The 18,726-nt window shown below is 50.5% G+C and overlaps 1 protein-coding gene across 2 annotated transcripts in view; it reads right to left on the bottom strand.

The window, feature by feature from the left end:
* Window positions 1-5,078: 5,078 nt before the first annotated feature.
* RAB40B (RAB40B, member RAS oncogene family) overlaps window positions 5,079-18,726 on the bottom strand; it is a 24,125-nt gene continuing 10,477 nt past the window's right edge. The window contains exons 2-7 of one of the 2 annotated variants that reach the window (XM_049635401.1): window positions 11,198-11,258; window positions 9,351-9,411; window positions 8,567-8,644; window positions 8,387-8,473; window positions 7,681-7,903; window positions 5,079-6,164 (exon numbers count right to left, since the gene is read on the bottom strand). In XM_049635401.1, coding sequence (XP_049491358.1) covers window positions 5,893-6,164; window positions 7,681-7,903; window positions 8,387-8,473; window positions 8,567-8,644; window positions 9,351-9,411; window positions 11,198-11,258 — 782 coding nt within the window. In that variant the 3' untranslated portion in view covers window positions 5,079-5,892. The remainder of the gene's footprint in view (window positions 6,165-7,680; window positions 7,904-8,386; window positions 8,474-8,566; window positions 8,645-9,350; window positions 9,412-11,197; window positions 11,259-18,726) is intronic. The other variant, XM_049635400.1, reaches the window with a different exon arrangement.

Here is an 18,726-nt window from a genome sequence, read left to right as displayed (position 1 = left end):
GTGGCTCAGTCAGTTAAGTGTCCAACTTCGGCTCAGGTCATGATCTCATGGTTCAGAAGCTGGAGACCCATGTCAGGCTCTGTGCAGACAGCTCAGAGCCTGGAGCCTGCTTCAGATTCTGTCTCCTCCTGTCTCTGCCCCTCCCCCACTCACATTCTGTCTGTCTCTCTCTCAAAGATAAATAAACATTAAACGTTTTTTTAAAAAGGTTATTTCACGATATATTTCACAATAAAATGATTAGAGAGCCTTCAAAAAAAGTCACCACCCATCATCCCCATTTCTGAAGTGTAATATGAATTTCTAAAGTGTAATGATGAAATTCCAGAATAAGAACTCAAGACCAGAGCATGCTGATGGGATTGGAGCTTTGAGGCACCCCCCTCCCCGCCCCAGCCCCCATGCAGAATCAGGAAGTGAGCCTCTACCAGGCAGAGACTGTGCCTGTCTTCCTGTCACTTCAAAGGGCACGGGGAAGAGTGCCAGAGACACTGGCACACACAGCGGGCACAGTGGGCTCTGTGGGACACGACACCACTCTGGTTGATGGGGGCAGGACGGAAGTAAGGGCCACAGGAACAGAACAGACTGGAAAGGGGCAGTGTCTGAGGCACCCAGAGACCAGACAGCCCGTCCTGCTTGCCGATGACAGTGTTAACCTTGCCCTGTTTTCCCACCTTCTAGATGGAAATTACTAAAATAGGCCTTTCAGAATCACCCCTGCTCCCTGAGAGCACCCAACACAGAACAAAGTGGGTTTCCTCCGATGCCCCCCAGTCACCTCACACAAGGGAGGATGTGAAGGGAAAAGACCCCCGTTTGGCCTGGTGTGGCCCTGCCACCAGGGAGCCCATTCCAGTGTCCCACCACCTTCCACTGCCTCAGGGACATACACCTTTCGTTCGCAAGCTCGCTCTTCAGAGGGGAGAGGGGCTTCATTCAGCCTGGACCTCTCCCTACACCCCTCCTGGCCGCCAGCATGGGGAGGAGATGCCCGCCTCAGTCCACCTGTGCTAGGACACTAAGTCCCCTCCGGCACTGCTCGTGAAGATGCCCGGCTCCCTCCTTGCAGAGTCAGTGCATTCCTGGCGGCCTTTGTCTTCCTCTCCACGAAGACTCGGACGCTTCCCCCAATTGTTATCATGGGGAAACAGAGGGAAAGAAGCAATATTTTACTCTTGAGTTCCAGACCGATGCAGGGAGGGGACAGTAGTATTAAAAGCCAAAACTTTATTGTCAGGAGCCAGCTTTTTTTGAGAAGAGAGGCGTGTGAGAACCCAAAGATTTAAAGAAAGCGGCACAGACCCAAATTTTCCATCAAAGCTAGAACGCATGGGGCCAGGCATGTTGGGGAAAGAGAGTCCGAGGTGAGGGGAGGCAGGGCCAGCCCAGGATACAGTTCAACCTCTGCACAGGGGGCTCCAGACTCTCACACCAGGGTAGGGAACCTCGTCAGGCACCTGCCAGCCTGCTTACAGGAAGCTGCTCCGTTACCTACCACTGACCCGTCTGCCCACCGCCTGGTAGACGTGCCCCACGCCCCACAGCCATCCTGCTCTGAGAGCTTTGTCCAATTACTCTGGCCAACAGCCCTCAATAGCTCGAAGGCCTCCCTCCACCACCACCCCCCCCTCCCCGCCCCGCTCCCCTAGCACAGGCAGCTTCAATGCTGCTTCTTGAATTCACACTTGTTTAATGAAGCGGTTCTCCAGCAAAGGGTGCTGTCTCCGTCTCCTCGGCAGACCCATGTGATCAGGCCTGTAATTGACATTTTTTCCACATTCAGTATTTGCTTGGATAGTTCCTCGTCAAAGCCGTGAGTTCTCGGTCTGGGAAATTAGTCTGCATTGCAATGGTTCTCACAGGGCAATTGAAGACATAATTGTGCATAATATATTTTGAATCTAGATGCTTAAAAAAGAGAATTACAAACATCTGGGGCATCATTTGGCATTCCTGTTTATACTTTGGGTGGATTTGGCCAGCGATGGGGCCATGGGAGAAAATGACAATGTTTGAGAGCAGTTTTTCTAGGGTTCAGTTTACACTTGATTATGTTTTCGGCACATTCCCACCAAAACATGCATGTTTTACTTACATTCCGTACTTCAGTTTATTTGTTTCTCTTTCATAGAAATGCCACTTCGATTTGCTATAGCACTTTCTGCAGTGAAGTATAACTTGTGTAAGTGTCCTGGGGCCACCATAACAAAGTGTCCCACAACGGGGGAGCTTCACACAGCAGAGATTTGTCCTCTCTCAGTTCTGGGGCCAGAGTCTGAGATCCAGGTGTGGGCGCTCCTGCAGGGGCTCTGGGGGCTCCTTCCTGCCTCTGCCAGCTTCTGGGAACTCCAGGCGTCCTTTGTCCCCCCCAGGAGGCCTGTGTGCTTTGGAAACCCCTTGGAAGAGCTCAGGGTCACCGAGGCTTCAGGACCTTCGTTATATTCCTTCTAGGACATTAGTGGTGGTCCTAAGGAGTGCTTCGATTGAATGGAGGAGAAAAGAGCCCTGTTTGGCCTGGTGTGGCCCTATCACCAGGGGACCCATTCCAGCATCCTACCACCTTCCACTGCCTCCAGGACACGCACATTTCGTTCTCAAGAAGCACTGTCTTCAGAAGGGAGAGGGGCTTCATTCAGCCTGGACCTCTCCCTACACCCCTCCTGGCTGCCAGCGTGGGGAGGAGATGCCCACCTTGGCCCACCACAGGTCAGATGACACCCACCCCGGACCGCCCAGCCATCCCTGCGCTCCTGGTCGGTGGGTCAGCCCTTCTGTCTCCATCCACTGCCTGGCAGAGAGAAGGTGCTGTGGCCCCAGCAGGATGTCCTCCCAGGCAGCCCCTGCGGGTTTACCAGCTGTCCACTAGACCACTCCCTGTGGACATGTGTCCCTGTCATGCTCTGGGGGCTGCACGACCCCCAGCCTGGCTCTGGGCCTTCAGTGACTGGAGGGGGCTGGGCTCATTTCTCCTCTCTGGGCCTCACTTGCACTCCGAATAGAGATGTTGCTTCTGATTCTAGGGTCACTTCAGTGTCTCAAAATCTGTAAATCATTAACAGAAACTGAGAACACCTGAGCGTTTTCTCATTTCTAGTTATTTTTTAAAAATTCCTCGTTGCGGGGGCCTGGGTGGCTCAGTCGGTTAAACATCTGACTCTTGATCTCGGCTCAGGTCATGATCTCAGGGTTTTGTGAGTTCAAGCCCCGCATCGGGCTAAACGGTCTACAGCCTGCTGGGATTTTCTTTCTCCCTCTCTCTGCTTCTCCACTCGCACTGTCCCTGTCAAAATAAATATATCAACAAAAGAATATCTTTTACAATAAAAAAAAAAAAATTCCTCATTGTGGAAAGCCTGGGTGGCAGTCGGTTAAGTGTCCAACGTTTGATCTTGGTTCAGGTCATGATCTTATGGGTTTGTGAGTTCAAGCCCCACATGGGTCTGTGCACTGATGGCGTGGAGCCTGCTTAGGGTTGGGTCTCTCCTTCTCGCTGCCCCTCCCCTGCTTGTGTGCGCTAGCTCTCTAAACAAACAAACAAACTTAAAATTTAAAAAAAAATTTACAAAGATTTTTATGTAAAAAAATAAAATAAATAAAATAAAATAAAATAGGGGCCCCTAGCTGGCTCAGTCGGTTAAGTGTCTGACTCTTGGTTTCAGCTCAGGTCATGATCTCACAGGTTCATGAGTTCAAGCCCCACATCGGCTCTGTGCTGACTGTGCAGAGCCTGCTTGGGATTCTCTATCTCCCTCTGTCTCTGCTCCTCCCCCACTTGCACTCTCTCTTAAAATAAATTAAATAAACTTAAAAAATAAAATAAAATTAAATTAAATTAAAATTAAAAATTCCTCATTGTAACCTCCAGCTGCTGCAGAGAGATGTGAAGCAGGTACAGCCAGGAAGGCAAGACCCTGCCCAGGGCCTTTGCACAGTCCACATGTCCTGTATGAGTCACTTGTGATTGGTGGTTAGGACCTCGTCCGTTGGGGGGGGTGTGGGGAGACACGTCCCAGAGGGATTCAAGAGTACCTCTCTGCTTTTACCAGACAGGCACACACTTGAGGGCCTCTCGTTAATACTTCCCACTTGTTTTGGGAATGCGAGCTGGTGCAGTCAGTCTGGAAAACAGTATGGAGGTTCCTCAAAAAACTAAAAATAGAACTACCCTATGACCCAGCAATTGCACTACTAGGTATTTATCCACGGGATCCAGGTGTGCTGTTTCGAAGGGGCACATGCACCCCAATGTTTATAGCAGCCCTATCAACAATAGCCAAAGTATGGAAAGAGCCCAAATGTCCATCGATGGATGAATGGATAAAGAAGATGTGGTATATACATACAATGGAATATTACTCAGCAATCAAAAACAATGAAATCTTGCCATTTGCAACTACGCGGATGAAACTGGAGGGTATTATGCTAAGTGAAATTAGTCAGAGAAAGACAAAAATCATATGACTTCACTCATATGAGGACTTTAAGAGACAAAACAGATGAACATAAGGGAAGGAAACAAAAAGACCATAAAAACAGGGAGGGGGACAAAACAGAAGAGACTCATAAATATGGAGAGCAAACTGAGGGTTACAGGATGGGTTTGGGGGTGCTAAATGGGGAAGGGGCACTAAGGAATCTACTCCTGAAATCACCGTTGCACTAGATGCTAATTTGGATGTAAATTTTAAAAAGTAAAAAATAAAAAATAAAAATATATACTTCCCACTTGTTTTTAGGGAGTGAGTGAGCATGACCGGGGGCGGGTACAGAGAGAGAGGGAGAGAGTCCCAAGCAGGTTCCATGCTCAGTGCAGAGGCCATGACCCTGGGATCGTGGCCTGAGCCAAAATCAACAGTTGGACACTTAACTCACTGAGCCACCCTGGTGCCCCCAAGACTTCCCATTTTCTGCCTCTACATGTCTTTCTAGGGAAAGGAAGCTTTTTCAACACATGCCACGGTTCAGGAACAAAGCCTTGCTGCCAGCTCCATGTACTGGCACGAATTTGTGGCGCTTGAAACACTTGATAAAGCAAATGAAATGAAGGGCTATGTGAATACACAAAATCAGAAGGAACCAGCCGACGACCCTACCAAGAAACAAGTGTACATTTTATTGTCAGGAAACATTTTCTTAAATAATGGTGGCCACTTCATTCCTTACCGACACGGCTCTGAACGATATCTTCCTTGCCGATCTGGATCTGTTGTAACTATGTTGTGGCCTTTTGGCACAACTGGAGATATCTTTGGCATTTTCTTCCCTTAGCTTTGTAACTTGTGGAACATCTTGTACAAAAAAATGTAGATTTACAGAAAAATATGCATATAAATCACTTATTAATCCCAAAACATGGTAAATAACATAGCAAAAACTTTATCAAATCCATGTCAGACCCGAGCCGGACAGAGCGGCCATGCCAACTCTGATTCTCCACAGCACTTCATAAACTCGTGCTCCGATGTGACGAGGAGACTTACAAAAAGGCCCTCTTGTGAGGTCAAAGACTAATTTCTCTCCCCCGTTGCTTTCCAGGGTCCCTGGAATTTGCACTCACGACACACGTCACCGCTCTTATAAAAGCAGTCCTATTAAGCAAAGGCCGTGCTGCAGCCACGACGTAAGTGACGTCTGAAATCTCACGTTATCAGGAGCCGAGCAGAGTGCTGACCCCCTTTATAAACACACATCTAAAGCAAGAGCTTCATGCACATCCATGTAGAAACACCAACGTCGAGCTGTGCGGGGTGTTTTCAATGCGCGGGGCGGCACGATCACCACGAGAGACCGGCAGGTGCTTTCCCGCGCCTGGAACGGGCTCCCGCGTCCCACATGTGACGGCTCAGAGCCTCTCGCAGAGGGGCCAGTGTCTGTGTCCTGGCGCCTCCCTCAGGAGACTTTACAGCTGTTCCGGGGGCAGCGCTTGGGCGGGCTCTGGGGGGGGCGGGTGGCCTTCACTTTTCGGAGGCTGCTCCTCTTGTGGGTGGAGCTGGTGGTGAGAGAGTAGGAGCGGCCGTGCATCATCCTGGCATTGAGACCACTGGCCATCGAGAAGGATTTGAGGTGACTCCTCAAGGCCATCGGCAGTGGGAGCTTGTCCACCAGGTGCACGGGTGTGCAGGACACCACAGCCCGGCAGCAGAGGTCCTGCAGGGTCAGCACTGGGAGAGGAGAGGAAAGGAAACGGGTTTAGTGTAGGACACAGACTGACCACCTTCCTTCCCTGGGGTGTTGGGGCTGAGGGCTCCACCCGCCGGACCCACACGTGCCACTGAGCAGGGCTGGAGACCAGTCCGCCTGCTTTAGTGGCCTCGGACTGCAGACCCCTGCCGTCTTTCCCTCCAGGTCCAAGAGGTGGGCAGACCTGGAGGGGAGACAATGGCACTCATGCTCCCATGGTTGGGGTGAGAGACCAAGGGCATCAGGGATGACCTCCTTCCCGACTGCACAGCTGACCTTGGCAACACGTGTGACCAGCTGTATAATGACATGTCCAAGGGAGCACCTGAGGAGACAATGCTGTCTTCAATCTCCTCTACACTGCCCCTTATGCGAGTTGGGCTCCCTGCCCGGTGGGACGGGCTCTTGGGGACCTGCCGAGGAGGGGCATTCCCAGTGTGCCCCCTCCCCCACCGCAGCCCCCAAAGGGGTCAGGCCCAGGGTTGCTCAGCAAACAGCTCTTTCGGCTCAGTGGTTCGTAACTGGGGGTGATTTTGACTTCCCGGCACGCTTGTGGTTTCCACAGCTGGGGGACAGGGGGTGTGGTGCACTGGAGGCCTCCCCAGAGCAAACAGCCCCACCCGAGTGGCAGCAGTGCTGAGGGGGAGGATCCCTGATTCAGAAGAACCCTATTTTGCTCCGTCAACCCTAGGCCACCCAGTTCAATGACTACAGATTTTGTCTTTTTGTCTTTAACAGGAATATGTGGACAGATTACTCAGTGGAAAACGGTGACAGCGACTATGTCACCACAAAGCAGATGAAATAAGAACACAGGTCTGGGGCGCCTGGGTGGCACAGTCGGTTAAGCATCCGGCTCTTGATCTCGGCTCAGGTCACGATCGTACAATTCGTGGGATCGAGCCCCGCGTCGGGCTCTGCGCTGATGGCTCAGAGCCTGCTTGGGATTCTGTCTCTCCTTCTCTCTGCCCCTCCCCCGCTTGTGCACAGTCTCTGTCTCTCTTGCTTTCTCTCAAAGTAAATAAATAAACTAAAATTTAAAAAAAAGAGCACGGGTCTTTGGACGTATTAACACGGAGGGATCTGGTGTTGACAACACTCTGTGCACTTCTCTGTCTCAAGCTCCCCTCTTTGAAAGCGGATCACTCCTAACATGATAAGCTCTTCCCAAAACCACCAGGGGTGGGGGGCCCGGGGAAAGGGTGTGGGCAAAGCCTGGCGTCTGAGCGCCTGGCAAACGTGGCCCTCGGGTGCTGCGTCCCTGCAGGCTCAGGGGCCCCGCTCCGTGTGGGGAGGTGCTGGCTCCTTCTCATCACACACGCCTCTGCCTACGCACACACTTCAGAAGTGCCTCTCGTGTACTTTCCGACAAAACTGTTCACGGTGACTTCTAATTAACTGCATCCACTCCCTGGGAATGGACGCGGCCGCCTCGGGTGGGTCCTGGGAGGCGGGCTGGGGTGCCGGGGGCTGGAGGACGGCCTGGTGGGTGCCTACCCTTGCTGGGCCTCCAGAGTCGGTCCATCCCGTGCCGCAGCAGCACGGTCCTGGCCAGCTCCGTGAAGGACTCGGTGATGTTGAAGTTGCACAGAGGGCTGACCTCAAAGAAGGTGACACCCAGGCGCGCTGCGTAGGCCTGGGCCTGCTCCGTGGGGACTTGCCGCTTGAAGGCCAGATGCAGGCGGTTTCCCACCAGGATTTTAGGGACACCAGGGGCATGCTGAAGGGTGAGAGAAAGGCAAGGAACAGGGGTTACTTGTGCTTCTGTTCCTGGCACCGCTGGTGTGCGGGGTACATGGCGTCCTCCCCAAATTCACGCCCACCCAGAACCTCAGAACGTGTCCTTATTGGAGAAGGACGCTTGCAGATGTATTTGATTAAGATGAGGCCACTGGGAAGGGCCGTCAATCCAGGCACTGGTGTCCTTGTGAGAAGAGGAGAGGACCCAGGACACACAGGGGAAAAGCCACGTGGGGGCAGAGTTACAGGACCACAGGCCAGGAGCTGTCGGCAGCCACCGGGAACTGGAAGAGGCAGGAAGGACCCTCCTCTGGAGGCTTCAGAGGGAGCCCAGCCCCGATGACACCGGAGTTCAGGCTCCTGACCTCCAAAGTGTGAGAGAACACATTTCTGTTGTTTATGGCGATGTGTTCCGGCAGCTGCAGGAAACAATGTGACGAGTGCGGGGCTGCTCTGTACCCACATCGGCAGTTGGCCAGGTCAGCGTGCCAGCAGGCAGCTCGCGGCTCTGGCTCCTGGACGTGGTGGGGCTCCAGGTCAGGGCCCGGTCCTGTCCAGGGAGGGGATTGGTGTCCTTGCTGGTGAAGCCTCGTGCCCCAGCCCTCAAGCCCACTCGGATGGCGCTCTGGCACAGTGCTCATACCTCATCTATCTCCTTAATCCACCGGTCGATGCCATCAAAGGACCAGCGGTTTGCGATGTCATAGACCAGGATCACACCCTGCGGAGAGAGGCACCAGGCTTACCTTACAGGACAGAGGTGGGCGCAGCTCTGGGCCATGCTGGCCAGTGTGCAGGCTACTCAGTCACAGACTCACAGCCAGCTAAATGACCACTTTACTAATTTTAATGGAAAACACAGTATTTTTATTTGTCTACCAAAAGCAGTAGTTAAATATTTACTTCTAATGGTGCTTCATGAGCTCGTTAATCCACTCTCAAATGTCAAGGTAAGTTGAGGACTAGCGTTCAAATCCCCCGATCCACATGCTGCTCTAGGGACATGGAATGTGGAGGGACTGCAAGGGTGACCACCTTCCTAGGGGCAGAGCCCACCCACCTGGACAGAGTGCTCTCCTACATGCGCACAGACATACACACAGAGTCACGCGAACACAGGTGCACACATACAGATGTGCACACACACACGCATATGTACACACACACACACACACACACACACCCCTGCGGCCACACAGAGCTCGCGTGCACATGTGTGTGCAAACATAACACATGCACACATACATCCCTGATGCTGATGGTTTGCAAGCCACCAAACATTCCTTGCCACACTTTCAGACTCTTTTTTTTTAAACACTTTGAGATTCTTTCATCAAATCATATTAAACACTTTGAGATTCTTGCATCAACAAACATTCCAATGCCATTATTCAGTCAGTCTGACTTCCTGGCTCAGGGGACGTTACCTGTGCACCCCGCGAGTAGGAGCGGAATATGGTACAAAATCTTCCCTGCCCGGATGTATCCCTGGAAAAGATGTTGGAGGCCAGTGAGAAGAAATCACTGCTTCTCCCTGACAATAGGGTTTTGAACTTGGGAGCCATAGCAAACATATTTTACAATGGTCAGTCAGTGGCCATCCCACTGCAGATACGTCCCTAAGTTTGTCAATACGAGGAATGGACGTGGGGGCCCCTGACACCTGGAATGGAGCTCCAGGAGCCATAAATCAGGACAAAGAGAAGTAACGTTCCCTGGGATAGATTCCAGCAGCCTGCTCTCATGGTTGTGGCTCTCGGGCCCAGCGGGTGGTGATTCCCCGCAGGTTACAGAAGGGCAACACTCATCTGCATGTGCAATCAACAGTCCCACATCAACACACGATCCCCTAGAGATGAGGGTGGGAGGGCAGGCCTCCCCTGCACGCCAGGCGCGTCCTCATATACAAACAGCGAGACCCAGCACGGCTTTTCTTTGGTGACCCACCTCTGCCTTCTGAGTCCTAGATGAGGCTCAGCTGAGGAGAGCAGGGCCTGGGGTTCAGAAGTGTCAGAGGTGCTGACCGCGGCCAAAGACGTGGGAGGAACACCTCAACGTGCTGGGAGCAAATGCACGGAGAACTCCCAGATCAGTCCCTACAGAGTTTAGGCTTTACCCGCAGACGGGGTGGCTACAAGTCTAGGGGTGAGGAGACGCAGGAGGAGGGCAAACTTGGGAGGTAGCCACCGGCTCCGCATGGGAGATGGGTGGCTCTCGTGAAATGGGAATGCTCCCTGGTGTGGGGGTGCCGCGGAAAACCGTGGGGTCTGGCCAGAGCAACTGGGGGCGCAGGGACATGAAGGCATTTACTAAGACAGGCCACTCAGATGAAAAACAGAATCGGGAAATGTCGAGAGGGTGCCTAGGAGACATGGAGCAGCCTTCGGCATCCAGGGCAAGTATGGGCTGAGAGTGGGGCCCTGGATGGTCCCTGGGGAGGAGAAAGATGAGGCAGGGTAAGCCCAGGGCCCTGCAGCTGCTCAGGCCTGTGCCAAGGGTGCGTGCAAGGTAGGAATGAGAACACTGCAGGTGAGAGCAGGGTGCCTGAGCCTCACTGACCCACAGGCTGCTGGTGGGGCAGGCCTTACCCACAACCCAAACGTCGTGGGGTGGGAGGCAGGAAGGGACAGGTGCTGAGGGGACATTGCGGAGAGGCTCCCGGCTGGACTTTGAGGCTGACTGCTCCTGGGAAAGAGGGAGTGAGGGAGCAGGAGAGGCTTCCAGGGCTTGGAGGCTCAAGGGCATGTGTGGGGTTGGGGGGCGGCGAAGAAGGCCAGCAGGTGGCCCAGGAGAAGGGGTGACACGGGCGGGGACAGTACTTGGGCAAGTCACACAGGGAGGCGGGCAACCCAGGGATTGGTCAAAGCAGGAACGCTCAGTTCTCCCACCCCCATCCCACCTGAAGCTGAGGGGCAGAGGCAGGGGTTTGTGACCCGAACCTCAGAGCCTGGGGGGGGGTGGGGGTGGGGGAGGGGGCACTGAAAAGACACCCAGTCCAGACCTGGGCAGGGGGGTCTCTTGCCTCCCAACCTCCCCACACCTGCCAGGGGTCTGTCTCCATTGCACTCACGGGCCCCTCCTGGCACTGGGGAGGCAGAGGCAGAGGCAGGTGTCAGCAAGGCCACATCCTGGACAGACTCCCAGGGACCCACAAAGGCCCTGCGGTTCCCTCCCGTGGATGAGGCCTCAGTGGACACGGATCCCCACCTCCACGGGGTCTGCTCACGGGCGCACCGCTCCCCCCTCCCAGAGCTGGGGGCTGGGACCCACTCACCAGAGTTGCAGCTTCACCCGCCGCCCGTCCAGCAGGATGGTGGTGGTCTTGTAGTCGATGCCTGTGGAAGGAGGTGGGGGCAGCTTGAATGCTGCTGGCCTCAAAGTCCTTCCTCACACTTCCTCCCCAACAAAAGGGCACCGGCGAAGAGAGCTCTCCGGGGGAGGGAAAGGACGTCTCACCAGGGCAGATTCACAGGGCAGGTGGACCGGACCCCGCTTTGGGTCTTGCCGGATTCGTTTGGCCCGTGTCCACCAGCCCCGTTGCTCACCCCACGGGGCCTCCAGTTCTCCCCTCCTCACCGGGCACCGCTGCCTCGGCCCCCCCGGCCACCCCAAGGCCGTCCCACTACACAAGGGGAAGGCGGCTGCAGCCAGCGGGCTCGGACTTGGATTCCAGCCCCCGAACCGTTTGGCAGCAGGGTCGCCTGTGGGGCTCGGGGCTCGCTGGCCCCCCGCTTTGCAGGCGGCTGGTTGCAGCCAGACTCTGCCCCTCATCTCTGGGCCCTCCCTCCCGCCCTGTCTCCTGTCCTGGGACCGTTCCTCCTAGGCTCCACTCCCAGGCAAAACACTGAGATCCCTTCCCCAAATTTTTAATTTAATTTAATTAATTTGCTAAGAATGTAAAGTAAAAAAGTATCGCATGTGAAATGAAATACGAAGCATTATCTCAGCTGTGTAAAGAGAAAACGTGTGTGTGCGCGCGCGCGCACAGTGAGGCGACTGTGAGGGCCTGCCCCATGTTGTCCCTGGAAGTTTCTGGGTGGTGGAATCTGGGTCGTTTTTACCTTTTTTTTTTTACCCCAGCCTTTCCCTACTTTCAAGTTTCTTCAATGGGCATGTATTTTTACCCCCTAAAATCAGGAAAAGCAATAAACATTTTTTAAAAAGAAAAATACTCCTTCCCATTCTACCAGAAACCAATTTTCTCCTTCATTGAGAAACCACTCTTGTGTTCACAGAGCAAGTCGCAGGAACGCTTCTGCCAGGCCTGTGGAGGAGAAGACACACTGGGCTGGACTGGAGGAGGGACAGCCCGGGAGAGACAGGGCTTGCATCAGGTACCAAAGAAAGCCAGAGAGCAGTTCTCCCTTCCAAAAAACAGACGCAACACAGTGTATGATCGCAAGAATCCAAACTGCTTAGTAACCCACCCACCAGGCTTTGCGTCGCTCCATTTGCTTCATTTTCCACTTCCTCAGGAATCTCTCTCACAACACACAAACCTAGAGAAGACCAGCCTTGAAAACGTTCCGGGATGTGGCCAGACTTCGGATGTCTTGACAAGGAAAGCTGGATTAAGAGTTATGAATCTAAAGGGGAATGTGCTCTTGGGGGATAGATAGGAGAGAGAGAAGCCCTACAAGACGGACTTGATGAGGCAGCAGGAGGGGGGGCTGAGGGCAAAGTACAAGCTGCACCCCGCCCCCCCCCCTTTAAGACACTCTCTTGGGACACTTCAAAACAAAAACTGGAAGGGACAAAAAACAAAAACAAACAAACAAAAAAAAAAAAAACACAAACAAATGGTTAAAATGATAAGAGTCTCCACCCTTTTATAAGAAAAAGGCAATCTCATCAATAGCCTGAAGTCCAGGAAATCCCTACTGTCTTGATGTTAATGCTTTGCTAGAGGGAAAAACCACCTTAGCTAGGTCTCCAGAAATAGCTAGGCCTCCAGCAATCTGTGAGTCTTTAGCACATGAAAATCCCTTTAAAAAACTTCCTCTTGGGGCCCCTGGGTGGCTCAGTCGGTTAAGCAGCCGATTTCGGCTCAGGTCATGATCTCGCAGTCCGTGAGTTCGAGCCCCGTGTCGGACTCTGTGCTGACAGCTCGGAGCCTGGAGCCTGTTTCAGATTCTGTGTCTCCCTCTCTCTGACCCTCCCCTGTTCATGCTCTCTCTCTGCCTGTCTCAAAAATAAATAAAACGTTAAAAAAAAAAACAACTTCCTCTCGACTTTACCTCCCCCAGCCCCATAGTATATAAGGAGTCAATCTTCACAGCCCCAGTGCAGCTCTTTCTGACCCTGGGTCCTGTCCCCAGCTTTAATAAAATCAATCACCTTTTTGCACTAAAGGCGTCTTCAAAAATTCTTTCTTGGCCAGCAACTCTGAACCCCACCACCACCCCAAAACTTCATCAGGCCTCACCCTGAGAACGTCCTGGGATGGGTGTGAAATCTTAGCAGCTCTCCACCAAAAAACCCCAGCGCCCAAAGCTCAGAGAGCAAGGTCCTCAGACGCAGCTAGAGAAGTGTCAGGTGCAAGCAGCTTAGCTGTGGTCCCTGACAGACCTACAGACCTACCTTACACTTGGCTACCCCTCCCCCGCCAAAAAGCCCCAAGAGAAAGAGCATCACATTCATAAACCCTCCTGTCTTTACAGCAGGATGAGGGCAATACAGTATGCATGGCATGGCAGAAGCGGACGACAGATTGCTTCGCATTCTGTGGACACGTTGCGCTTCGCATTCTGTGGACACGTTGCCCGGGGTTTTAAGGCAGAGTGTAGATATTCCCGAAACTGCATAGGTCAGTAGCTTCAGGCTCTGTGAAATTACTCTTTGGAGTGACCCACCAAGGGCCTTTTCACAGCCCTTTAATTTTTTTTTTTTTTTAACGTTTATTTATTATTGAGAGACAGAGAGAGACCATGAGCAGGGGAGGGGCAGGGAGAGAGGGAGACACAGAATCCAAAGCAGGCTCCAGGCTCCAAGCTGTCGGCACAGAGCCCGCCAAGGGGCTCGAACCCACAAACCGAGAGATCATGACCTGAGCTGACGAAGGACGCTTAACTGACTGAGCCATCCAGGCGTCCCTCTTCACAACCCTTTAAAATCCCATTATCTCCCGAAGGCAACTTCAAATGCCTACACCCTTCCTTTTGCAGCAGTCAGCATTGGGTGTGTGTGGCGTGAAACACACACACGCACAATAAATACATTATATATATATACATATACACACACACAAATAGATATATACAAATAGATATGTACAAATACATATACGTACATATACAAATAATAGAATATATACATACATATGTTAAATATAATGTATACATATATAACAAATAGAATGGACAATCACATAATAAATAAGAATATATACATATATAATTAAATGTTTATAAACACAAACATATATACAGAGAGTAACTTCAAAGTTAATTTTGGAAATATTTAATTTTTCCCCTGGAATGTACCATTTACCATTTACATGAAGCAACAAATAAGTACTTTTCAGTTTAGAGAGAACCTTGGCTTTGGATGTCTGTTTCCAGACACTAAGAGAGAGCTCTCACCATTCACAGCCCAGAAAGGTAATTTCATTGTTAACCTTTAGGAGATTAACCCACTGCTTGAGCTGGGTTGGTTCCTTTGATTTACAAAGTGTCCTTATGTACTTATTTTTTTTTGATGCACAATTAAAAAAGATTTCATAAATGTAAAAGAATTAATTCCTGATGGTCTTTTTAAGCACCCCAAATAAAACTATATTTGTTTTTTTTTTTTTTTCATCAGTCATAGATGTACGTAGTTTCAAGTGTCAGAGACTTAGTATGGAAAATGACAGGCCCTGATTCACACCCCACCACAGTGTTCTATTACCCATCTTTTTAATTTCCTTTGGTATGTATTTCCAAGTTTGTAAACACACTTGTATTCCTACTTCCTGTCTTTTCACACTTAGGCCTTAATAAACTTCCCACTGTGGAAGCTGAAAATGTAGTCCTCTCACTGACACACTCCACATGCCTCTCTCTCTCTCTCTCACACACACACACAGTATAGTTATCTGCCATTTAACTAGATCAATATCTAATTTTACATCAATGTGACCAAGTAAACACTATCCACAGCTGGATCATGTGGTATATACTGTGTTTGTTCTTCATGTATAACTTTTTGTTTTTACTGGAGTTAAAAATTGCTTTTTTGTTTAGTTTTCTCTGCATTTATCACTAACACATCCCTAAAATCTCCTCCAGTTATCTAGATCTCCTCTCAGTACTTCCAAACTTTCAGGTGTTTCACCTTCTTGGGGATATCTTTCCAGAGCTTCTGTCCAGCTCCCATGCGAACTGGGAGCATGGCTGTCTTCCTGGGCCCTCCTTTCTCCTACTGCGAAATCACATCTCCCTGTCTGTTGGTTTACTTCTCCCTTTTTCTTCCTGAGAAGGGTTGTGGAAGATAGTTTTCGAGACTTGGCATGTCTGTAGTCTGCATTCACTCTTCCTTGAGATTGGATGGGCACACAATTGAGGTAGGAAATAATTTTCATTCGGAAGTGTGCAGGTCTACTTTCTAGAGTTCCTGTTGAGAAGTCTGATGTCAAACTGATTGTTGACCCTTTGAAATGTATTTTGGTCTTTCTGCTTGTAAGGCCTTGCCCCAGCACTCTGCAATTTCATGCATTGTTATGGGGCATCTTCATTGTTATGCTGACCACTTGACATGCTCTTTCAACCTGGAGACGCAATCTTTAGATTCTGGAAAATGTTCTTGAATTATTCACTTGTTTCCTCCTGCTGGCATATTTTACTAAGACATTGGGCCTCCTGAACCTACTCTCTGATTTTCTTATTGTGTCTTATTTTGCATCTCTTTTTCTCAACATTCTGGAAAATGGTCTCAATGTTATCTTTTATTCTTTCTTTGAAATTTTTATTTCTGTCATCACATTAAAAAATTATCTTTTAACATTTAACATTTATTTATTTTTGAGAGACAGAGAGAGACAGAGCATGAGCAGGGGTGGAGCAGAGAGAGAGAGAGACAGAGTCTGAAGCAGGCTCCAGGCTCTGAGCTGTCAGCACAGAGCGTGATGTGGAGTTCAAACTCACAGAACCACGAGATCATGACATGAGCTGAAGTCAGAAGCTTAACTGACTGAGCTACCAGGCACCCCTGCCATCATATTTTAAATTTCCAGGATCTTTATTGTTTTTGGATTGCTCCCTTTTGAGTTTCTCCTTTGGCCATGGCTGCACGGCTCCTCCTGGGACAGTACTGCAGACAACTCTCAGGGATGGACAAAATATAAAAACCAGTGACCCCAAAGCACTGGAGAGTGACTCCAAGGGAGTCTTCACAAGGGAGGGACTCTTCACCACTTTCTCCACTTTGGCGTCAGACCTGGCAGTGATCACATTGCCACGGTTCGGGGCTGCCCGTGGCCACCTTCCTCACCAGGTAGGAGAGGAGCTGGGAAGTAAGCTGGAAGTAAGCTACAGACAGAAGTGTAGATGGGGAGAAAGCAGTAGAGAATCCTGACAGGCTCAGGCATCAGGACCAGCCAGTCCTCAAAGGAGGCCTGTCCTTCAACTTGTCAGTCATGTGAGCCTGTAAACTCTCTGCTTGAGCTGCTTGGAGCTGACTTTTTTATTTCCATCAAAAATGTCCAGTCGGGGAGGGGGGGGGGGCACCTGGGTGGCTCAGGTGGTTAAGCATAGGACTCTTGGTTTCGGCTCAGGTCATGATCTCACAGTTTGTGGGTTCAAGTCCCACATCAGGCTCTGTGCTGACAGCACAGAGCCTGTTTGGGGTTCTCTCTCTCCCCCTCTCTTCCCTTCCCCTGCTTCCCCTCTCTCTTTCTCAAAGTAAATAACCTTTTTTTTTTTTTTTTTTTTTTTTATTAACGTCCAGTATGATAGAAAACATACAAAGCACAGTGACTGGAGAGAGGAACAGAGAATGTCTGACCTACAAATCCTAGAAAAACCTGCAAAAGATACATTTTAACATCTTCCCAAAAGAGAAGTACAATGACCTGTGTCTCAGAATTTCACTAACAGTAAATAGCACTTACGAGGGACTCTGGCTCAACAATAATGATTTAATCGTTAGCTGCCAGGCCCAAAATTGCACTCCATGACTATAGGTGGCGGTTCCCATTAGAACAGCCCTGCTGAATAAGCTGACCCCTGACCCTCGGGACCACGCAGCCCAGTGCTCCACCAGCACCTGCCCCTTCAGGGCTTGGGCTCCCAAACGTCTCTGGGTCCATGTGCTCAGCTGTGTGCCACTCACTCTGCCCCTGTAGCGGGGACTTGGGGACAGCGTGGAGCCAGCTGGGGTGGGGCCAGAGATAAAGCTTGAAAATGTGCTGCCTCCCCATGTGATATGTGCCTTGGTTTCTCCAGGTGGGGAAGGTGAGAGTGGAGATGGGCCAAACCCACTGGGGCCTCACAGGGAGGAGGTCTGTGTGGCCTGGGATCAAATCCCAGTCCTGACAACCAGCGATTTCCTCATGCTCCCTTGCCTCAGTTTCCCCTACCACTTGGTAGAACACACTTGCCCCAGCTACTTACAGCCTAACCCTAACCTTAACCCTAACCCTAACCCGGCCTGTGTACCTACCGCCTGTAGGCACCTCGCCTCGGCAAAAGCTTTTTCCCCCAGACCCCTGGGCCCCCGAAGATACACCCCTAACACCGCTGTGCTGCCACAGACGCATCCCCAAATCACCTCTCTTCACGGCCTAACTCTCCTCTCCTCAACTTACTCACTGAACCGTTCTCTCACTCCCGCAATGTTTTCTTTTATCTCCTATTTACGTGTTTGCTCTTTTTATGATGTTTCCTCTTCCCTGACTCTGTGGCACGCTACCTTCAACGTCGGTCCAGGAGAACCCAGTATTCTGACATGAGTGGGGTCAAGCTGAGGACCAACAGGTATAATTCGTGTTTGCTGCACTTAACTAATTCTTCGAAAACTCTGTCCATCAAAATGAGATAAAAACACACAAAAACTTCTAGAACAAAGCCTGTGGGAATGCTCATTGAGTGAGTCAGAATAACAGAGAAGAGATATAATTTTAGCCTTCTTAAAAAAAAAAAAAAAAAAGGAAGCGTCAAATGCCAAGCCATTCACTCCACTTTTAGCTCCACAGGATGAATAAATAATCTAGCGATCTATTTCAGTTCGCGCACCACCTGCTTCTCTCTCTTCTAGTGAGCACGCAGGCATAGATGTGAGCCGTCAGGGAGGAGAATTCTCTGCTGGCGTAAATATCGGTTAAATATCACTTACAAACATATTCATCTCTGAGAGGATGACTTTTGAGAAAGGTACCTAACGTTGAGGGAAAAGATCAGAAAGCAGCCCTGTGACCACCAGAGGCTGGGAGGAGGGGCTTCCTTTTGAGAGGCGAGGAAGATGTTCTGAAACTGGAAAGTGCTGGCAGTTGTATAAAATGTCACTTCATTGTTCACTTTAAAACGGTTTGTTTTAGGGGCGCCTGGGTGGCTTAGTTGGTTAAGTGTCCGACTCTTGGTTTCGTATGGGATCATGATCTCATGGTCTGTGAGTTTGAGCCTCACATCAGGTTTGCTGCTGTCAGTGTGGAGCCTGCTTGGGATCTTCTGTCCCCCTCTCTCTGCCCCGCCCCTGTTGGTGTGCTCTCTCTCTCTCAAAAATAAACATTTAAAAATAAAATATAAAATAAAATATAAAATAAAATAAATAAAATAAAATAATAAAATAAAATAAAATAAAATAAAATAAAATAAAATAAAATAAAAT

The sequence above is a fragment of the Panthera uncia genome, chromosome E1 (assembly GCF_023721935.1).
Source record: "Panthera uncia isolate 11264 chromosome E1, Puncia_PCG_1.0, whole genome shotgun sequence".
NCBI lineage: Eukaryota > Metazoa > Chordata > Mammalia > Carnivora > Felidae > Panthera > Panthera uncia.
The sequence above is the reverse complement of the archived record's forward strand: the minus strand, read 5'-3'. Positions and strand labels throughout refer to the sequence as shown.